The sequence below is a fragment of the Siniperca chuatsi genome, linkage group LG5, assembly GCF_020085105.1.
Source record: "Siniperca chuatsi isolate FFG_IHB_CAS linkage group LG5, ASM2008510v1, whole genome shotgun sequence".
Lineage (NCBI taxonomy): Eukaryota > Metazoa > Chordata > Actinopteri > Centrarchiformes > Sinipercidae > Siniperca > Siniperca chuatsi.
In genome coordinates, this window is record NC_058046.1 from 12,093,780 (window position 1) to 12,110,981 (window position 17,202).

The window sequence follows — 17,202 nt, forward strand, 5'->3', positions numbered from 1 at the left end:
CTGTGGATTTTGTCCCCCATTTCTTACAGTGTGGTCATTCTAGGAAGGAAAGAAGGGATGATCACAGCAACATACATAAGGCAGGTGATTATTGTATTAAGATAGACTTGAAAAAACCTAAAACTATCCTTTAATCGATAACAAATTAGTTGCAGCTCTGACTCTCTCCAAAACATTATGAAGCAGAAAACTATCTCTGTTTATCACTCTTTGTGTCTGGTGGTCTATTATGGCTTAAAAAATCTTAGTTATACTTGTAATATGTAATGTAAATGTATATATACGTAGACTAAGGAAGCAAAATATGTCTCACGGAAAAAATTGTTAGACTCAGTTGTACCTCACCTAAGATGGTTTTTAACCCTTTTTGGGAGAATTATTCTACTCTATTCTACTATATGCCACCCCTACTGATATTTTAGGCCATTGCCTATTAGTCACTGTTGTCCATCAGCACACGTAATGAAGCGTAATGGCAGATAATTTGTTCACTGATGCACTGCCTTTTAAAGACAAGGCAAATTGATTCCATCACAGTCGCTCATACAGTACTTTTGGCATTCACAGTGTGAGCATAGCATGGTGCTCAGACGTGTCAGAATACATGCACAAACACTTCTGAATACACACAAACACATACACAAACACTCCCATACACGCAGACACACATGCGTACACACTGTGATTGCAAAAGGCCGACAGTTTTATTGAAATCTGTTTAAAAACAAATGTTTGGTAGAAATGATTAAACAAACTGCATGCACAAGACCAGCGGTGTTTATCTGGTTGGCAAACACATCACCTGAAACACACAGTGTGTACACACAACACACCTGCATCTGCCACACGCCTGCATCACACACACAGACACACATACAGAGAATACACATAGGCATGTTAGCCCAGCTTCCGCATCCTTTTACCACACACAAACACACACATACAAAACGTAGATGAAAGTACAACCACAGCAATAACAGTTATTATCTCCGTACTGATGACAACACAGAATTTCGTGTCATTGCAACCAATTTTATTCCAATCTTTCCCATTTCAGCACCTTTAAGGGCAAGGCAAATGACACCCAAGGGAGCCAGATCAAACAAAGAACTTTTTAGACTTGTAAGACTTACACTTTGAGATCTAAATGTAAGGTCACTTTCAAGTCGAAGCACTTTATATCAGTTTAGGCTAAATTAATTTGTTGATTGCACAAAAGTAAAACTATAGACTGTTGAAGGTGCAGTGCTCGTACAGTAGAACACTGATCATTTTAACTTGATCAGTAAATTCCATGTTTTTACACTGATACTACTGTGTGTGCATCAAAGGTTTTCAGTGTTTTTCATAAATTTAACCTTAATATAACTCAAGTTCAGCACCGTACATTGTAAACCTGTTCTAATCAGTGGACATGATGACCGTGGCAATAGTTTCTAACGTTACAGACTGAAAAACATTTATTTATTAGTAACTCTTTATATAGAGTGGCTGGATTATTTACCATTTTGTAATGTTTGCTATAAATGTGGCAATTTTTTATTAAGTTCTATTAAATTCTTTATGCTTTGCCTGTTTCAGTTATTAATGGAGAAACAAGTTGTACCAATTCTGTTGTATTATATTGAAATATGCGGGGGATAAGTGTTTTAGCACGATTTTAGTACTGCATATGTAGAAAATGTTGTATAAAGCTTTTTGTGGCTTGCAAACACTGATACATTGCCCCAAGTAAACCTCTGTAGCCCGCTCATCATCTCTGCTTGAGGCTAGCGGCTCGAGGCTACATTAACCACTGTTAGAGGAACACACCCGATTCTCAGACTGAACTGTCAGCAGTCGAGTTGTGGGTAATGTAGGCACCAGGTTTTGACAAAGAAGAAGAATGCCTGGAATAAAAAAGACGATATCTCTGGATCTTTTTTTGTCCATTGTGAGTCCGACAATGTTATAGAAGTGCAATGCTAAACTGGGGGTGTACTCTTTTAATTATGTGGGGAGGGTCTTGCTTTTTTAAAAAGCCACCACCCCAATCATTTTCGCACAGTCCCCAACAGGCCTCCAACCTGGTGGTGTGCTCCTTTACTACTTCACTACAGCAGGAAGTGAACTTTTTGTCCGGTAAGTAATCTACATATACAAATACATGAGAAATACAGTATGCTAGGGATAATGTCTGCTCTCATGAAATGTTGTGTTATCGACTAATCTATCGTTCAAATGATGGCTGAGCACAGCCAGGGAGGACAATGCACATGTAACGACCCTCACTGTACAGTGACTCATGCTGTATGGCAGCACTGCACCAAGACAGAAAATAGAGCAATTTCCTTTTGTACTCTGGGTTTTTTCTTTATACCACTAGAGACTGCAGGAGGAAATATCCTTTAAAATAATTTCCTACATTGCATTGGATTTGCATATGAACCATCTAATACTGATGGATAATAATGAATTATCAATGACATATAACAATTGAAACTGCTTGCACAGTGATACCAGAAAACATATTATGATAATGACTCCAATTTATACATTACTTGCATGTTAAATCTAATAGCCTTAAAGTCCTAAGTGCCTTTTCAATGTCTTTTCCCTCATTCGACTCTCCTGCAACAGTGCAGAATCTGCTGGTGTGCAGAAATGTCTTTATTCTTTGAAGACATTACAAGGAGTAACTCCTGTTCATGATAAAACAGCTCTAAAGTAGACTATGACGTGATACTGTTTCTCATCCAGCACAACAAAGCAGGGGCATATCAAAGAAGGAATACAGCAAAGAAATACACTGCTTTCAAAGCATTAATCTCCCTTAATCCTGCTTTGTTCACAATAATTTATATTTTGATGATGTCCTTTCCCATTGACAAGACATTTTAAAACCATCATAAGATGTTATGTATTATAATTCCTGGTATATTCCTGGCAAATCTCCACTTGTAATGAAATGACTGCAGGTAGGGGTGGGCGATATGGCCAAAATCTTCTATCACGGTATATGTAATTTTAGATCATGGTGATGTTATATATCACAATACAGTAATTGTTCTGTAAATTCAATTAAGAAATGGTTTAACAAAAAGAATTTCCCCATAGGCCACCATTATAAATGAAATGTCTGTAAAACTGTTGATGACAGGACACCTCAAACAGCAAAAAAGGTTAATTGTGACTCTTTCTTTTATGAATTTTTGATTCATGGAGGTTATATATTTGTAAAACTTTTTTAAATCCGTGACGTCATCACAATGTAAAGTCTATGGGCTGAGCGGGAACTCGCAGGTGGTGCAGTTCATCTCAAATGAGCCTATTACATGGATGTATAAAGAGAACAGCAGCTGTGATATCATGTGAGAATCCGAATATATAGCAGAGACAGTAAGCAATAGCTCCGGCGGTGGAAACAGTATTACCAAATCTCTACTAGTGACCACATTTCTACCGTCACATGGTATATACCATCATAGCATCCAACCCTAACTGCAGGATGTGTAAACTTGTCGAAAATGTCATGACATATCTTGATCTAATTAACTGGTTGATGATGTAATTATTATTAATCCTTTATTTAAACAGGTAATCTCACTGCAATCCGGATCTCTTTTTCAAGAGAGACCTGTGCACAAAAAATCTATATAGGTTTAAGCATAGACAGACTCACAGATAATTCAGACACACATTATACATTTTTCAATTAAGAAAAGCATTTACAGCATAAGTGTGATTCCAAATACATAAGTACAACCTTTTAAGAATGTTCAAGTGAAATGAGAGAATGTAACGTCATAATTTTTTGGAGCTCATTCCATTTGTATGCTGCATAGTATTTGAATCCATTTCCAAATAGCCAGTAGCCAAGTAGTCAGTAGATGGCAGTATTTATTTAGTGATATGCTGTGGCCAAAGGTTTCAGTTTTATTTGAGTTGAGCTGAAGAAAATTTATCAACATCCAATTCTTTTGTCAGACAGGCAGTCCTGCAGAGAACTCAGCGTACTAAGGTCAGTGGACTTGACAGGGAAGTACAACTGGGTGTCATCCGCATAACAATGAAAAGAAATACCATGTCTCCATGTCTGCGAATATATATGCTCACTCAAGGGGAGCATATATAAGGAGAACAGTATTGGTCCCAGAATTGAACCTTGAGGCACACCGTACTTGATATGGGAAAGGGATGACATGTAGTTATTAATGGCGACACAGAATTTCCTATTGGACAAATAAGATGAGAACCAGTCTAGTGCAGTGCCAGATATGCTCACCCAGTGCCTCAGTCTATCTAAAAGAATGCCATGATCAATTGTGTCAAAGGCAGCACTTATGTCCAGCAGCACAAGAATTGAGCACATGCCTGTGTCTGCATTCATTAAAAGGTCATTAGTGACTTTGAGAAGAGCTGTCTCAGTGCTGTGGTGCTGACGAAAACCAGATTGGAACTTTTCAAAGGTATTATTGTTTTCCACAGCGGCAAGAAGCTGTTTAGATACAAGTTTTTCGAGAATCTTCAAAATAAAAGACAGTTTGGAGATTGGACAATAGCTGTCCAGGAGGGTGGGATCAAGACCAGGTTTTTTAGGACTGGCTGGACACAAGCAGTTTTAAAGAAATCTGGGACGCAGCCAGTAGACAGCGAGCTGTTAAAAATAATTAGCAAAAGGGGCGCAATACAATCCATAACTTCCAATAAAAACCTAGTTGGGATTTTGTCCAGAGGGCTGGAGGACACTCTCATAAGCGACATGATGTCTACGAGTTCAGGCAGAGTAATAGCAGAAAAATTGCTCAAAAAATCCCTGAGCAGGTGATCCACATCTAAAAAGGCAGGGTTGAGCTACATGGTTTTCAAAATAAAAATACTTCATTGCAAGTACTCAGTAGTGGTAACATTTTACAGTTTAGTCACTTATACGCTTTAAATTATTATGGCTATCATTTGCTTCCATACCCATACTGGGTATACCATACTGGTATACCCATACTGGGTATGGAAGCAGTATTTATAATTATTACATTATCACTTAATAATGTTGCACCCCTTTTGAAGTAATAATCACCAATTATTTAACCCATTTATAGGGATATGTTGATTATCAAACAGTAACTACATTATCAGTTGTTCCACACTTGCACTCTATAATAAAAACAGGTGTTAGTGATATCTAGACTTTATAGATATGGTGTGTTGTATGCAAATAAAGTACCGTAGTATTCTGATAATGCTCTCTCTATGGGGAGCTGTAGAAAACAAGAAAACAAAACTCAGGAGAATGCAATTAAACAGGTTGAAAATATATATTATGTGTTATTTTTCTGAAGCAGTTCCTTCTGTTTCTTGTTTCTCTACTTAGAGAAACATTAGTATAGATTTTGAATGTAAAGCGCATGCTCCTACAAACTGAATCTCATATGGCTGTACAATTTTGACAAACACAGTCACAATCACTGATTAGACTGTCTGCCCAAGGACATGATGGTTTTTCATTTAGTGGGCAATCAAGGTAACAGGATAATGCGTGTTTTCAAAAATTCAGCACAGAGTAAAAATGAGATAGCTTGTATCATCAAATTAAAATAAGATCCTCTTATGAGCATTTGGTGAACACTGTAATTATGCACACTGGAACATGGGTGCCCCCCAAACTGGATCCTAAACCTTGGCATTAGTGCCATGCAGATGATGGTGATGCATCTTTAAAAATGTAAAAATAAACATTATGAACAATAGATACAATAGTCTTTTTATATAATCACTCCAGTGCACAATGGCCTATTAAAGCGAGAGGAGACAAGAAATAGAAATGTACTCATATGTCAGGATAAGATAGTGACTAAAAGTAGCAACTACTTAATGCTCCACATCAAAATCCCTCTAAATTTGAGCAAAGTAAACTACAGTAAAATAAGTACAACTTTTCTGTTTCTGAGTGATACACCCTATTAACACAGAGGAGGTCTCAGTCAAATCAAATCAGAGTCCATCAAATTAAAAGTAGCATGTCAAAACAAAAATACCCCAGCAAGTCATACCATGCTGGGCATCCACAAAGCAATAAATTGGCCGGATGATTGGCTATTAAAAATATGTGAAATTAGCTTTCATTGCATAACATCTATCACAGCATGAGCCTTTTAGCATAATGGATGACACAAAGGTGAAATCTGAATTTAAGAAGAGGAAAGAATTACTGAAGGGATCGGTAGCCATTTTAATTTTCTTTTAAATTTACCCTTTTTCTTCCATGTGTGATGAAGATTTTAATACAGATTTGTTGTTTACCCATGCTCACGCTGAATGACGTATACAATTAAGAAATGGGATATGAAGGACTTGGCCTTGGATTTTGTTGTTAAATGTGCAAAACCGGGGATCTAATAAACATTCAAAACTAAAGTAGTAGTTTGACAGATTTCACAGGATCATAAGCTCATCCTGCATTCAGGGCTACACAGCCAACAATGGCTGACACAGAAGTGTGTAGTACACAGATGATAATGATGTTGTGAATATAGAGATCAAAGTCGTCTCGCTCTGGTGATTAAGCATCCTAACAAATGCATGTATGAGGACAGCCTTATCACCTAGGACCACACAGAGGCCTTTCCATATCTGTCGCTCTCAGATGGCCAACCTGTGCCTGCCATGAGCTGCGCTGCCAAATAAAAACACCACAGGCATTGCCTCTGTGGCCAGTCTGGCCTGTTCATTTGACTGATGAAAGAAATCTTTCAGTTTCTCAATTTAGAAAAAAAAAAGTTTCCAATGCCTTATCACTTCAGGACAACTAGTCAGTAATTAAATGAAGCACAGGAAGGACATAAGTCTGGGGAATTTGTATAACTTGTTAAAACTTCACAGCCATTGTGAACTTGTTTACCTAAGCTCCAATTCTGACTCTGTATCTTTTTTGTTAGCTAGGTAAATAATCCTCATTAGTAAACAACTGGAAAACGAAAATAAGAGTGGAACAGCTTCATATAAACATTAATGTTTCATTTTGAAATTGCTTTTACCTTGCCTAAGCATAAAACACTCCTATTCAGCATACAGCTTGTTTTCCTTTACACAGGCTGACAAATTGGCTTGACCCCTCTTCTCAGCATCTCCGAAAGTTTATAAATGTTCTAAACACGTGTGATTAAGATCGGCTTTAGTCATTACACTAATGGACATGCATTTTAATTAATGACATCCTCATTTGCATTGCATGTTAATTATCTAAATCATTTTGTCTAATCTGTTCACTGTAATTAGTACCTATCAACAGCTCCACTGAATCAAGCTACTTCCGAGAGATAACTCTGCTCTTTCTCTATTTCTCTATGGAAGAAATGCTTGGTTACCCGACTGAAGTTATGATGTTTAAGGTGGCAAGACAGAAACAACAAAATAACTTTAGTAATAACTATGAAGTTAACAAAATTTTTTACAAAGCACATAATTAACTAAACCCATAAAAACTTGTGTGTACTGTATATACTGTAATGTATATCACAAGTTCAATATTCTGTTGAATCTAGTCACAAGGCCAATTGATGTTTTTACATTTCAGAAAAAAAAACTTAAAAATACTTCTTTATGGCTTTCATGTTGGTTCATGGCTCGTTCCCTAGGATGGGTTGTTCCCTTGTTCCTCATCACTTCTTATCCTACACACCTGTCTGAATACAGGTGATAATAAAGATGACTTTTCTATCATCTAAAGTCTAAAGTCTTCACAGATGAAGACTTGTGCTAAAGATGTGCAGAAGTAAAGTTAAGAAAGCACCTTTCCTTTCACTCATTCTCTGATCCCACGTCTGGAATTACAATACAGCCAATCACACAGTTAAGTTGTTGTCATTAGCCTGTGTTTACGTTTATGTTGTCAGACGACTTCACGATCAATGGTGATTTGATCAACAGTCTCAGTGCAGCAGCACAAGGATTACTGTTTACTTTGGTTAACAGGTGGTGTTTATGAGCTGCAATCAAATCATTATTTCATTTTCATTCAGTTGTTTGACTTCAGAAAATTAAAAAATATGTCAATGAGAATATCGAAAATGTGCATTTGGTTATAATGAAACACACAGAGACCAAGCACAGTAACCAGTCTATGATGCACAATTTTAATGTCTGCGAACATAAAGGGGAGAAATAAGAAGACATGTAGCCACGTTTCTGTGTGGACATATAAAAATAAAAATATTAACCTTAGTGTGGATTCTGCCTAAATCTTTAAGTAAGAATAAAATCAAAAAAAAATTCAGGAGTCAATAGACACCGGCTGCAGAATTCCACAGTCTGAGGCTGACAGAGAAAGTCTGCAGCCAGACACTTCACAGAAGAACAAAAAGAAATGCATTCTTACCTGAGAGTAAACATCTCCACAGGAGAGTAGGCTGACACAGTGATAAAAGCAGAGACGGTTTCCCTCTGTTTCATGGGTATGGCTGGCACCATGACCATAAAATTATTATCCAGCCTGTGTTCAGCAAGCGGTGGTGGAGTGGGGTTCTGGTAGAGCCTCACACCACCAATCCTCTTCAGCGGTGTGGAGGTATAGGAACCAAACAGCCCTTCCTGGCTTGAGCGGATGAAGTTGTCCTTCCTGGCCTCCTCTGAGTGGCACTCCCCTCCTTCTGTGGACTGCAGCATGTAGTAGAGCTCCACTGGTGTGCCCTCGGGCACCTCGAGGTTCCTCTGGCGCCCTGGCACTACGCTGGGTGGGCTGAACCAGCTGGCCAACGGCTCCAGCTCAGCCACACACAGCCCCAGCTCACCCTTCAGCTGGCAAGTGCCACGCACCTCCTGGGTTTCATGGAAAGCAAACATGTGCACGCAGGGCAGCTTGTCGATGGCACTGTAGTCGTCCCAGTCCCTGCCTGCGATGTAAAACAACACCTGGACTGTGGGCTTGGCCAAGTGAATCCTAGTATTCATGATAAAGGTCTGCACCTTCCAGTTGACGGTGAAAACAGAAGAGGCAGGAAACGTCCCCGGGGTCTGTAGGAGCTCTAAAGGGACAGGCTGCTCCAAAGAGAGGGGCCCATAGCTAGCGTTCACTGTGGGCAAACTTCTGGCCTGGTAGATGAAGAAAGGCTCAGTCCGCGACGTCAGGCTAGAGTTCCTCATGAAGTCCTGGTTGGCTTCCTTCAGAAAGAACGCCAAGTCAGCGTTGAGCACCTGGTAGTTGACAGGCAGGTACGTGGGGATGGAGGAATATCTCTGCAATCCCTCCAAGACTCGACAGTTGGCTACTAAAAGACAAAGAGAAGAGCAGAGTCAGTGCAAGCTCACCACAAGATGACTTTTTGTAACCTACTCTGCCAAAAAGTACTTGGTGTATATAAACAGTCTTTATGCACAACTAGGAGCTAGTAGTGAATGACTGCCATTTGAAGCAGTAAAAGACTGGTGTAACAACACATTTTCTCTTTATGATCAACTGTGGTGGGTTAATCAGTCACTACACTGATAGTATTGTGTTCCTATTTATAATGGGATGTTACATATGATTCAATGCCATTTACAATCTCTGACTCACTCAAAGCATTATGTGTTGTTGGCAGCGTACTTTAATTGTGTTTTAAAAGAATAAAACAGGACAAAGAGAAGACCCAGATATCTGGAATGATTGAGGTTTAATGAGTTTTTCCCATTGTCTTGTGCTAGTGCTGAAACAATTAAGCAATTAATCGATTGATAAAAAAACAATCAACAGCAATTTTTACAATCAATTCATTGATTACGTGTATTCACTGTTTCCAGCTGACTTGTAAATGTAATATTTTGGGGTTTTGGACTGCCGGACAAGTGTAATAGTGTGACGTCATCGGTCTGAGCCTTTGTCTGCCTTTGATGGGGTAACAAAAGACAGTTTTACGATCGCCTTGGCTCAGTTCTCACAACAGAGTTTCAATGTGCAAAACTCTTGATGCAAAAAGTTAAACTAACTTGCTAAATTCTTACCTTTAAACACGAAATGCTGAAATTCTAAATTACATGCTTTGCCTTGTATTAATGTTGGATTTATTGCAGTGTAAAGTCACACTCTAGACTACATAATCTATATTTACATTCTTTTTTAAAATACTAATTTCTAATATTAATTACTAACAAAAAAACCTCATTGCTATTTGTGTAATCTTCAGGAAATAACCATTGCAAACGCTGATGAGAATTAGATATAGTTTGACAGCATTATTTAATGAAGACCATTTTATTTTAAAACACAACAATGAGTAAAATCTGAATGGTAAACATGTACATGTTGTGACACTCTGATAAACTTACCTAATTTGATAGAGACATTTTCATTTTGTGAGATTGAGGCCAAAAGTAAGAGTATATCATTTTGTGTTAAGAGTTTTATAAATTGAAACTCTATGAAAACTGAGCCAAAGCAAAAGTGAAATTATGTACTTGCCATAAGAAATTTGCAGTTGATCGAACTACCAAGGGTAGTTGCTCGATTTGCCCAGCTGGTAATCTATCCTTGAAACCTTGAATGTTTGCTTTTATTTAAGGTTATTCTATGTGTTTATGCAACATTTAACAATTGAGAACTTTTGCTTCTTTTTGATAAACTAAAAATGTTTTGGAGAAAAACATTTCTATATTTTTAAAAATAAGGTGTAGAAATAAGTGCTGTTTTGCAATCAATATCGTTTTGGTTTCAGTACCGACACTCAGGTATCATATTGGCCATAATATCAAAACATTTTAAATGATACCTAGCCCTAGTCTGAGTGGACCTCCAGCTATGCCTAATGTATTCCTCTATTAGAAACTTCTATTTGGCAATTCTGAATTTATCAGTGTTACATGCTCTGTAAAGGTTCCAACACAAGGAAGAGATGTTATCAATCATGTTTAGATGTACAGACAACTGGTATGGCTGCTTATCAAATCAACTAAATACATTATCATAATCACAATTAAGCAATTCATGTTAATGAACAAGTTCACACTACAGACTACTCTGTTATCACCTATTGCCCCACTGGTTGAGAAACAGCACAGCCCACATAAAAAAGGTTTTATCACAATAAGAGTGGGCTTTGAACTTCTTCTCAAGAGCAAACTGCTGTGTGATAGCACTCCCTCAGCATATTCCCATCTTAATACTAGCTGCCAGAGGCAGCCAGATCATCCATGTAAATCAATGTCCCGACAGTTTACAAATCAGACAGGGATTTGTGATTCATGGTGCCCCTGCTGACCTCAGCGTTGCTGTCCCACTGAGGGATACAAGGGTGCAGGCATGCTCCAACTCTCAACCCATGGTCCAGCATCAGTCCTATTTAAAGCATTACTTAGCTGCTTCTGAGTAAATGAGCGGATCCAGACCTTGTCTTTATGACAGGAAACACAGACTTCTGAGCAGCAGAGCACCACAGAGCAATTTGTTTTTTTCCTGAACAAGCAGGAGTTTTGTGTTGTTTGTTGGCAAGCGGCATTGTTGTATTCGTGGCGTTACGCTGCTGACAAATGAAAAGCTTGATAGTCCAGCAAGAGCGAACAGTCAGGAACAAAGTCATCCTATGGTCCCTAGGTAGTAATGTTACTCTCACTCTCATGTCTGAGCCCTCATCTCAAGTAAAGTGAGAGCAAAGTGCTCTCTCCACAGGACTGCACAGCTTACTCTCCATGTTGAAATGGGATTTATTGTCTTCACAGATGACATAAAGGATTAAAATGTGCTTATACACACAAGCTGGAAAATCTAAGATTGCATACATAGATCATTACTTACCCCTCATTAATAAATCATAAAAAATGCATGTTGTCAACTGGAAACACCATTGATATATTTAACTAATTCACAGTTTTTACATTGTGCAGCAAGTTTTTGTTAATAAATAAAACAATTACATTTTAGTGCAAAAAATCTTGTATCTACAAGGACAAAAAGATTCACTAATCAGAATGTGATCCAGACATTACAAATAATGAAATTCTAACAGGGTTAAAGGTTAAATCTCTGCAAATATTATTTGATACAAGCAAACTAGAAAAAACAAGAACCATACCAAAATGAAGGCTCTAACAATTTACAAATACAAGTGCAACACAAAAGCAAGAAGAGCGTCTGAATGAAAACCTGTAAAGAGAAACCTTGTTCAAGAAAGACAGGATTTTGTCAAACTACCTATATAAGGACTTATTTGAATTCTATTTAAAGCAAAGCAATGAGGCACATCTTGTGTACAAACAAAATCTAAAAGTGCACTCATCTCTTAATAAAATGAGTACCTATTCTAGTGGAAAGGAGGAAATGAAACAGAAAATGGAAAATCCAATACAAATTGGGATCTTGGTATGTCTGCACCAAACTGTTACTGTGACAAGTAGTAGATCATACAGCCTGTATAATAATTAATTATGGACACTCAGAATCAATGATAAACAAGGTTTAAATTGATGTTGATTTGGCTCAGATGTAATTTAAACTATCTTTAACATTTCTTTAATCCATGCTTTGTTTTTAATTACTGTAAGACAGTCAAATCAGGGAGCTTAAATTGTGGTTATATGCAGGAAGGCTTTTCAGTGTATTTCAGTGTGTGAGTGTACCCAAACAGTTGAGAGCCAGTTCACCCAGCATCAGCATACTGACACTGAATTCATAAACTGGAAAATAATCCTATCTCAAGCCAAACAAAGCCTGGAAATCTCCAAACCCAGATCCAACATAATCAGAATCAGCAAGGCTGTGTGTTGTGGATTGGAATTAATAAATCATACAAAGCTATTTCAAGATGAATCACTCCCTCCTGTTCTAGGGAGAAGAAATTGAAAAACACGGAACAAACTGACTTTTTAAATTCCAGTTCTTCTTCTGTTTTTCTGTGCAGCAGGGATGTAGCTCAGATATTTGGATTCTCTGAGAGAATGTTGCTCTAGGCACTCCTGTTTAATAAAATCATTCTTTTGAAAGATGTGTGGGCCCTCTCCAGCTGTGGCCCCTACAGCTGATGTAACTAGATAGTTGAGTGACAATGTCACAACTTTTCAGATAGATCCAGTGGTGCATAAAAGTGTCCCATATTATAGGACCCTATTCAAAAATCCACAGAATTTACTCTGATTATAGTGTCCTTTAGGCCAGTTTTCACTTCATACCAGATACAGTAGGCTATATCTGTATATTAGCAGTTTTAGCACTCTAACAAAAGAGTGCAGCAGAATTATCTGGAATGAATATTTGGACTATATTTCCCATATTTTGGGAAATATGCTTAGGGCAAATATGCTCTTTACAAAGAGTTAGATGAGAAGATTGATACCACTCTCATGTGTATACAGTAAATATGAAGCTACAGCCAGCAGCCAACTAGCTTAGCATAGCATAAAGACTGGAAAAGGGGGGAAACAGCTAACCTCGCTTTGTTCAAATCTAACAAAATGCACCTACCAGCACATAAGCCCACTAATAAACATGTAATATCACATTTGTTTAATCCATACAAAAATCAAAGTGTAAAAATGACCAGTTGTCATTTGTAGAGCTTTAGATGTGCTGTTTGGCAGATTCTTTTACATTTGGACAGAGCTGTTTCCCCGTGCTTCTAGGCATTAGTCAAACTAAGCTAACTTCCTCCTGGCTCTAGCTTCAAATGTGTTACTAAGTAATGTGTTAGGGTAAACAGTAACAAGTATTGACCCTAGTCATTATAGTACAGTTACTAATCAAAGTAATGTTTACACTCATGTTTACACATTACTTCGACAATTTGGGGATGGGCTTGTTTCCTGTCTTACTGGGAGTTTGAGGGAGGGTTGACGACAGATTTGTCTCTCTGCGTTCAGTTGACAGACTGCTACAGTACATGTTAGCTTGGCACAGGAACTGGAGGTGGGGGGAGGTGGCTAGCCTCTACCAAAAAGAAAATAAGCCCACGTTCAGAAATCACGTGGTTTTGTTCCAAGACTAAGAACTAGAATTCTGGAGTGCTACGAGCAGTCACTAGGGCTAAGCTAGCTGTTGATAGTCAGTAAATACCTCCACAATGTGGGCTGGCTGCTTGTTAAACCATAATGTGTTAAATACAGAATATGTGACAGAGCTATGCTGCGTAATGAAAGTCAAGTAAAGAGTAATGTAAGTGATTACATGTGCTTATTTTTAGTGAGTGACATGTAATGAGTCATTGATTACATTTTTCAAGTAGCACAACATTGGTAACATTAGTCACCCATCAAAAAGTATTTAGCACTAGTTTTCATCAGCTGCCATAAACAGTCTATGGTCTGTATCATGACAATCCATCAAATAATAATTGTTGAGACATTTCCCTGAAAACCACAAATGTCAACCTCATGGTGGCGCTAAAGAAAAGGTCAGGGGATCTCCAAAGTCATTAAGATACATCATCTTGGAACTGTGAATGTATGTACAGAATTTCATGACAATCCATCTAATAGTTGTTGAAATATTTCAGTCTGAGCCAAAGTGGTGAACACACAGTGCTTTCATAATGCACATTCACCAATAACATTTAATGATGGATGCTGCAATCACAGAGGTCTCATCAGCAAGAGGTCCTGACAGCTGTTCCATGAGGAAAGCACAGCCTCAACAGTGTTTCCATATAGAGAGGGAGAGGGAAAATCCATTAAAAAAAAAAAAATAGGAAATGAAGAAAAAGATTCAAATATTTCAATTTATCTGGCTCAGCATAATGCTTTCTATCCTTTTGCAATTTAATGCCACACAATAGGGAAATTGAATTATACACGATGTGGATCATAAAGTGTATGCTGAAATAGACATTTTTCTCAGTTGAATTATCATTATTTTTCTATTGCCAGCTGAAAGTTATGTGTATCCCTGTTCGTCCCCCTTTGAAGAAATATGATTAGCAAATTAGGTATCTTTTAACATTCTTCATTAAACTACAGAACAACTGCAGTTACTGCTACTACATAGCTATTGTTGCTAGACAATTGACAGTTGCTATCTATCACATGGCTCATACAGTGACAGTTATTTGGAGTTGACAAAGGTTGACATGAAAGTTGTTTATAGATCTGATGTGGTGGTGGCAGCCACAGTCTATGATACAGACATTCATGTCCCCCTCAGGAGGGATTGTAACAACTCTGTTGATCCCTTAAAGGTCCAGCGTGTAACATTTAGGAGGAGCTATTGGCAGAAATGGAATATAATATAAAGTATGTTTTCATTAGTGTATAATCACCTGAAAATAATAATCGTTGTGTTTTCATTACCTCAGAATAAGCCGTGTATTTCTACATAGGAAGCGGGTCCCCTTCCATGGAGGTTGTCATGTTGCACCGCCATGTATCTACAGTAGCCCAGAACGGACAAACACAGGCTCTAGATAGGGCCGTTCGCTAGATGCCACTAAATCCTACACACTCGTCCTTTAACACCAACATCAGGTCAAAATTTTAATTTGCACAATACCTGCAAAACTAAAGACATTCCCGTCAGCCTCAGCTGTGCTAACATGCTAAAATAAAATGGTGAACATGGTAAATACACAGCCTGTTCCACCTTCTCCCCTCTGGTAGGCGCTACAGAGCACTCTACGCCAAAACAACCAGACACAAGAACAGTTTCTACCAACAGGCCATCACTCTTATGAACACTTAACACCAGTCACATACTGTAGTGTCAGGAACAATCCCCGTGCAATAACCCTGTGACACAAATATCCACTGTACTTGTAAATGTATCTTGTTGTTAATGTAAATATTATCACTTTTTAAATCTATGCACGCTGTGCATACTGTATACCCTGCCATATCCACCCACCTCATGTATATAAAGCATCCTGTTAAATTAATCATATTTATTTCAGCACAATTTTCACTCTGTACCATTGCACTAATGATCTTACTGTTTACAAATATTAATTGTAGTTTTTTATACTTAAAAAATATTTATTATTATTAAATTTTTTTGCTGTATTTATGTTTATTTCTGTTTATGTAGTTTGAGAGCAATGAAGAACCGGAGTCAAATTCATTGAATGTGTACCATAGACTGTATAAGATGTGTACACATACCTGACCAATAAAGCTGATTCTGATTCTGATATATCTGCTATGTTAGCATTGCCATTATGAGCACATTAGCATGCTGATGTACTTACTGAGCTTTAGTTCTGGCCATAACACACTGAGCTGTGTTATGGCCAGAACTAAAGTCTGCACGGAAGACAATATTAAAGTTTCATAGAAGAAATGGATTTGGAATCTCTGTCAGCATTGGTCTATTTTCTGTGTAATCTAGTTTCTAAGGCAATTTACAAGCATACAGAATGTAATAGCCTTACAAAGTTTCAATTCCAATTAGTTTGGTTGTCACTCAGAAATATCTGATGACAGTTTTGCACACCCAGTCATCAGTCAAAAGCTTTCCACTTTCAGAGGTTACCAGTCAGCCACGGCTGTGTCGAGGTGTGCAGGGGAGAAAGGCAGGTCCCAGATGAGCGCTAACTAGTCAAGCAGCACCAGTCCTACACCCAGCCTCATACGGGCTCACTCATCCTACCACTGGGGCTCCACGCTAGGATATGTAGAGCTGGAATAGGACTGGCGGAGCGAAGAGCAGCCTTCAGACTCGCAGAGGCTGAGTAAATGAACAGCCACAATAGAGGACACCAGGGAAGGAGAGGCCACGTTCCTGCTGCCCACTCCTGGCTGTAATAATATGGGTGGACACAGAAGTGAACGGCTGCCTGGATGGCTGGCCAGTTGGTTGCCTGTCTTTCTGCTTCATCACACACGTCAAGACAGACAAGAAATAAGGAACAAGGACAGAAAGCTCAATAGGAAGTAGCAAAAGTAGATGGTGAGCAACAATGAGCAAAGTATTAGAGCAAAGGTGGATGTTACTGTGAAACCTAGATTCTCTTCAGAGATTCAGTTTTCAATAATCTCTTACGCAAGGATCACATACAAAAGGGTTTTCCGACCACAAAGGTGGTTTTATAAGAACAGAAAAATCATATTGCAAAGCTGACAAAGAAACACTCTTTGTCAAGGTTGACAATTACACTCCCTTTGACCCTCATCCTGACCCTGAACCATTCTGAGTTTTGCCATGAATGCCAAACAGGACTGTCTTAAACATGAGGGATGAGAGAAAGCTCTCTAGTCCCATTGAATTACCCACATCATATTTCTCATCATGTTCAATTAATAAGGGCTATTGAATTTGTGACCATGCGTCAAGAATAATAA

The 17,202-nt window shown here is 38.2% G+C and overlaps 1 protein-coding gene across 3 annotated transcripts in view; it reads right to left on the minus strand.

Moving 5' to 3' along the window:
- The window catches only part of si:dkeyp-14d3.1 (transmembrane protein 132C), a 137,665-nt gene that overhangs the window by 98,205 nt on the left and 22,258 nt on the right, over nucleotides 1-17,202 (minus strand). For all 3 annotated transcript variants that reach the window (XM_044197139.1, XM_044197138.1, XM_044197137.1), the window contains exon 2: nucleotides 8,354-9,242. In XM_044197139.1, the coding sequence (XP_044053074.1) occupies nucleotides 8,354-9,117 (764 nt within the window). In that variant the 5' untranslated portion in view covers nucleotides 9,118-9,242. The remainder of the gene's footprint in view (nucleotides 1-8,353; nucleotides 9,243-17,202) is intronic.